The following is a 2,962-nucleotide window of genomic DNA, read 5'->3' on the forward strand; positions in this document are numbered from 1 at the left end:
AAAGTGGCAATTTGCCTTGTTTGGGGTGAAAATGTAATAAAAAAAAAAAAAGATGAATGTTCATTGGAAGACCATTCGGGGCTTGAAACACCAGAAGGTCCATTGGGCTGAATAATTTCACGATAAGCTAAGCGTAACACAAGGAGGAACACTTCATATGAAGAGGGATAAAAGATACGGCATGAATATATTAGCAGCAAAATCATTTAAGTTCAATTAACAAGCGTCGGACAGAATATTGGGTTTCTTTCTGATCATCTTCCTTTCTTTTAGAACGGAGGTAGTGAGAAATAGAAAATTACCTACCTGGCCTCGCAGATTTTAATCCACGCATATATATGTAAATAATTCATAGAAGGCGGGCAATCCTCGCGCAAAACACAGTAATAATCTGGCATAGCAGGTGTCCACTAACCCTTGTGGGAGGGAACGTTGTTTGTTTCGGGGTGCAACAAATCCAGTCTCATAAGGTTCTTCAGATGAAAGACTGTCTCATATTTTTGTTTTCTCCTCCTTCGATATTAGTATTATCAGATAATGGTCTTCTGCCATCCAGTTAAATAAGCTGACTTCTATAGGTTCCTCCTGTGCCGTTCGATCGGCACCTTGTTTTGGCAACCATCACAGTCAAACACGAATCAAGAAGTGTTTCCATTATCTCAGCACTCCTAACTGCTGTCCTTGTGTACCATCATTAGGGAGCCGATTTGTTCAATATTGCATAATACGTAGCCGTTCTAGATCCCTTTCCACGTCGTTAGGTCGACACCGCTTCGATCCATAATCGTCAAACACAAATCAAGAAGTGCCCAGAAATTGTTTTCCCTTTCAGGCTTCCATGAGCGTTACGTCAATCAAACTTCGACGGGTCTTTGCCTTTGTGACTCGGCCGTCTCTTGCTATGGTGGCTAACACCTTCTACCACAAGCCTCTTTGCTTTCGTCCGACGGTGACACCCTTTCCCTTTAAAGAAAGAAAACTACTGGAGCCGGGGAAATTTATATGCTCGTTGTTACTCATCTTTTCTTTACAGTCTCTCCTCCAGGTTCAACATCTCGATAGCGCATTTGCTACTTTGTTGTGTCTGCCCCTGGCATAATGTAACTCCAGATTTTACTCCTGCGATATAAGGGCCCAATTTCGTAGTCTGCGATTTTTATTTCTCATTCGATTCAAAAAGTTCAACGGTGCCTGTGATGCAGCCATGTACACTTCAAAATGCTGCACACTCAGTAGTAAGGACAACATCTCCTTTTTGATGGTTGAGCATCTCCACTGGTGTTTATTTAGCTTTCTGGAGAAGTAAATCACAGGTATCCGATAACCTTCGTCGTCTTACTATGACGATAATACTTTGATTCAATTCTCACTGGCGTCTGTGTGTAAACAGAATGGCTTCTCAAAGATGGGTACTTTCAAAACTGGCTCATAGTTCAGCATTGGTTTTATGCGATCAAAGGCACTTGTGCATACAGGAGAACCTTCTTTTTAAGCAGATCGGTCAGGGATGTAATCACTTCTGACAATTTGCCAAAGAATTTACGATAATATCCAACCATTCCCAGGAATATCTGCAAACTCCTCACATTTTTCGGTTCTGGATATTCTTGAATATCTTTCACTTTGGCTTCTTTGTGCTTACTCACCCATGTTCGATAATGTATCCCTATGTATCGTACTTCGGCGGCGCCAAATTCGCTTTTTTCCAGATTAATGGTTAAGCTTGCTGCTTTAAACTTCCCAAAGATTTTTCTTACGGCCCCAAGGTGATCCTTCCACGTATCATTGGATAGAATACCATCCACGTATATGTCCACTCCATATAACCCTACCAGGCAGTTGTTTATCCGTCGCATAAAGGTTGTCTAGGGGTTATGCATCCGGAAAACGAACACTAATATTCGTTTAACCCTCTCCGTTAAGGGCGCTGACCTGTATCCTTGCAACGGATCAGATTTCGTGATAAAGCTGGCCTGCCCTATCCGGTCGATGTAATTCTCCATTCTCGGTATTGGGTAGGCATTCGCCACTGTCAATGCATTTACTTTATAGTAAATCAGAAACTTGCCAACCCGTAAACTTAATCTACTAGGACACATGGAGATACCCAGGCACTCTAGCCTGGCTTGATAATATCATGTTTTATCATGTATTGGATTTCTTTTCTGATGACCTCTAGCTTCTGAGGGTTCGCCTAATATGGGTGTTTCTTTATCAGCCTCTCCACAATTAATCCCACGTCATGCTCAGCCGATTGTCTTCCGAGGTACATTATAATCATTCCTATTTCTCTCTGCGTATTGCTTGGGCCTATTACTATGCCATAGTTGAATTTTCTGCCTCTGGTTTGACATGTTTATATTACAGTTTTAGTCGTCAATTTTCTCGACTACCGTATAGGGTCCGTGAAATTTCCGTTCCTCTTTTCACTGGTGTGCCCAACATGACCTTCTCGCTCACACAAAGTTCTCGGATCCGCGCCCGCTTATCATATCGACGCTTCATCTTAGCTTGTGCTCTGATTTTACTTTCGTGACAGGTATCTATTATTTATGGTTAAAATTTCACAAAAATTGAGTTTTTCTGAATTCAGTATTCTCTTTGTCTCCTTCACATTAAACAAAATTAACCAAATTATAGGCTACATTACTCACGTGTACGGCTAACAGCTATGTTCTAAAATTCATAATGATCAATCAGTTAGTTTAGCAGTAAATCCTATACGTAGAAATATGTAAAAAAACACCTCCGTTACGGATAGAAATTAGTAACGAGTAAAGCGTGAAAGTAAACAGCCTTACATAAATTAGGATTAAAACTAAATTTAATGTGTCCAAACATTCCATTTTCCTGTTAAGACTTTTTTCACCCTTTACTTGTTTAATAGGTTTAATAGTAATATTTCCAAGGCCAAGACCGAAGCTGTTTCTCTTGACACTTTGCTCTGATATATTTATAAAGA

General features: G+C 40.4%; 1 protein-coding gene across 1 annotated transcript; it reads right to left on the minus strand.

The window, feature by feature from the left end:
- Positions 1-1,445: 1,445 nt before the first annotated feature.
- Positions 1,446-1,856, minus strand: LOC145280429 (uncharacterized). The gene has a single exon (XM_080132158.1). The coding sequence runs from the start codon at positions 1,854-1,856 to the stop codon at positions 1,446-1,448; it is 411 nt and encodes a 136-aa protein (XP_079988284.1).
- Between the last annotated feature and the right edge of the window lie 1,106 nt (positions 1,857-2,962).

Source organism: Euprymna scolopes, chromosome 1 (genome assembly GCF_053919585.1).
Source record: "Euprymna scolopes isolate OS-2025 chromosome 1, ASM5391958v1, whole genome shotgun sequence".
NCBI lineage: Eukaryota > Metazoa > Mollusca > Cephalopoda > Sepiida > Sepiolidae > Euprymna > Euprymna scolopes.

Coding starts and splice junctions, on each gene's coding strand:
- LOC145280429 (XM_080132158.1), bottom strand. CDS start 1,856: ATGCGACGGATAAACAACTGCCTGGTAGGGTTATATGGAGTGGACATA.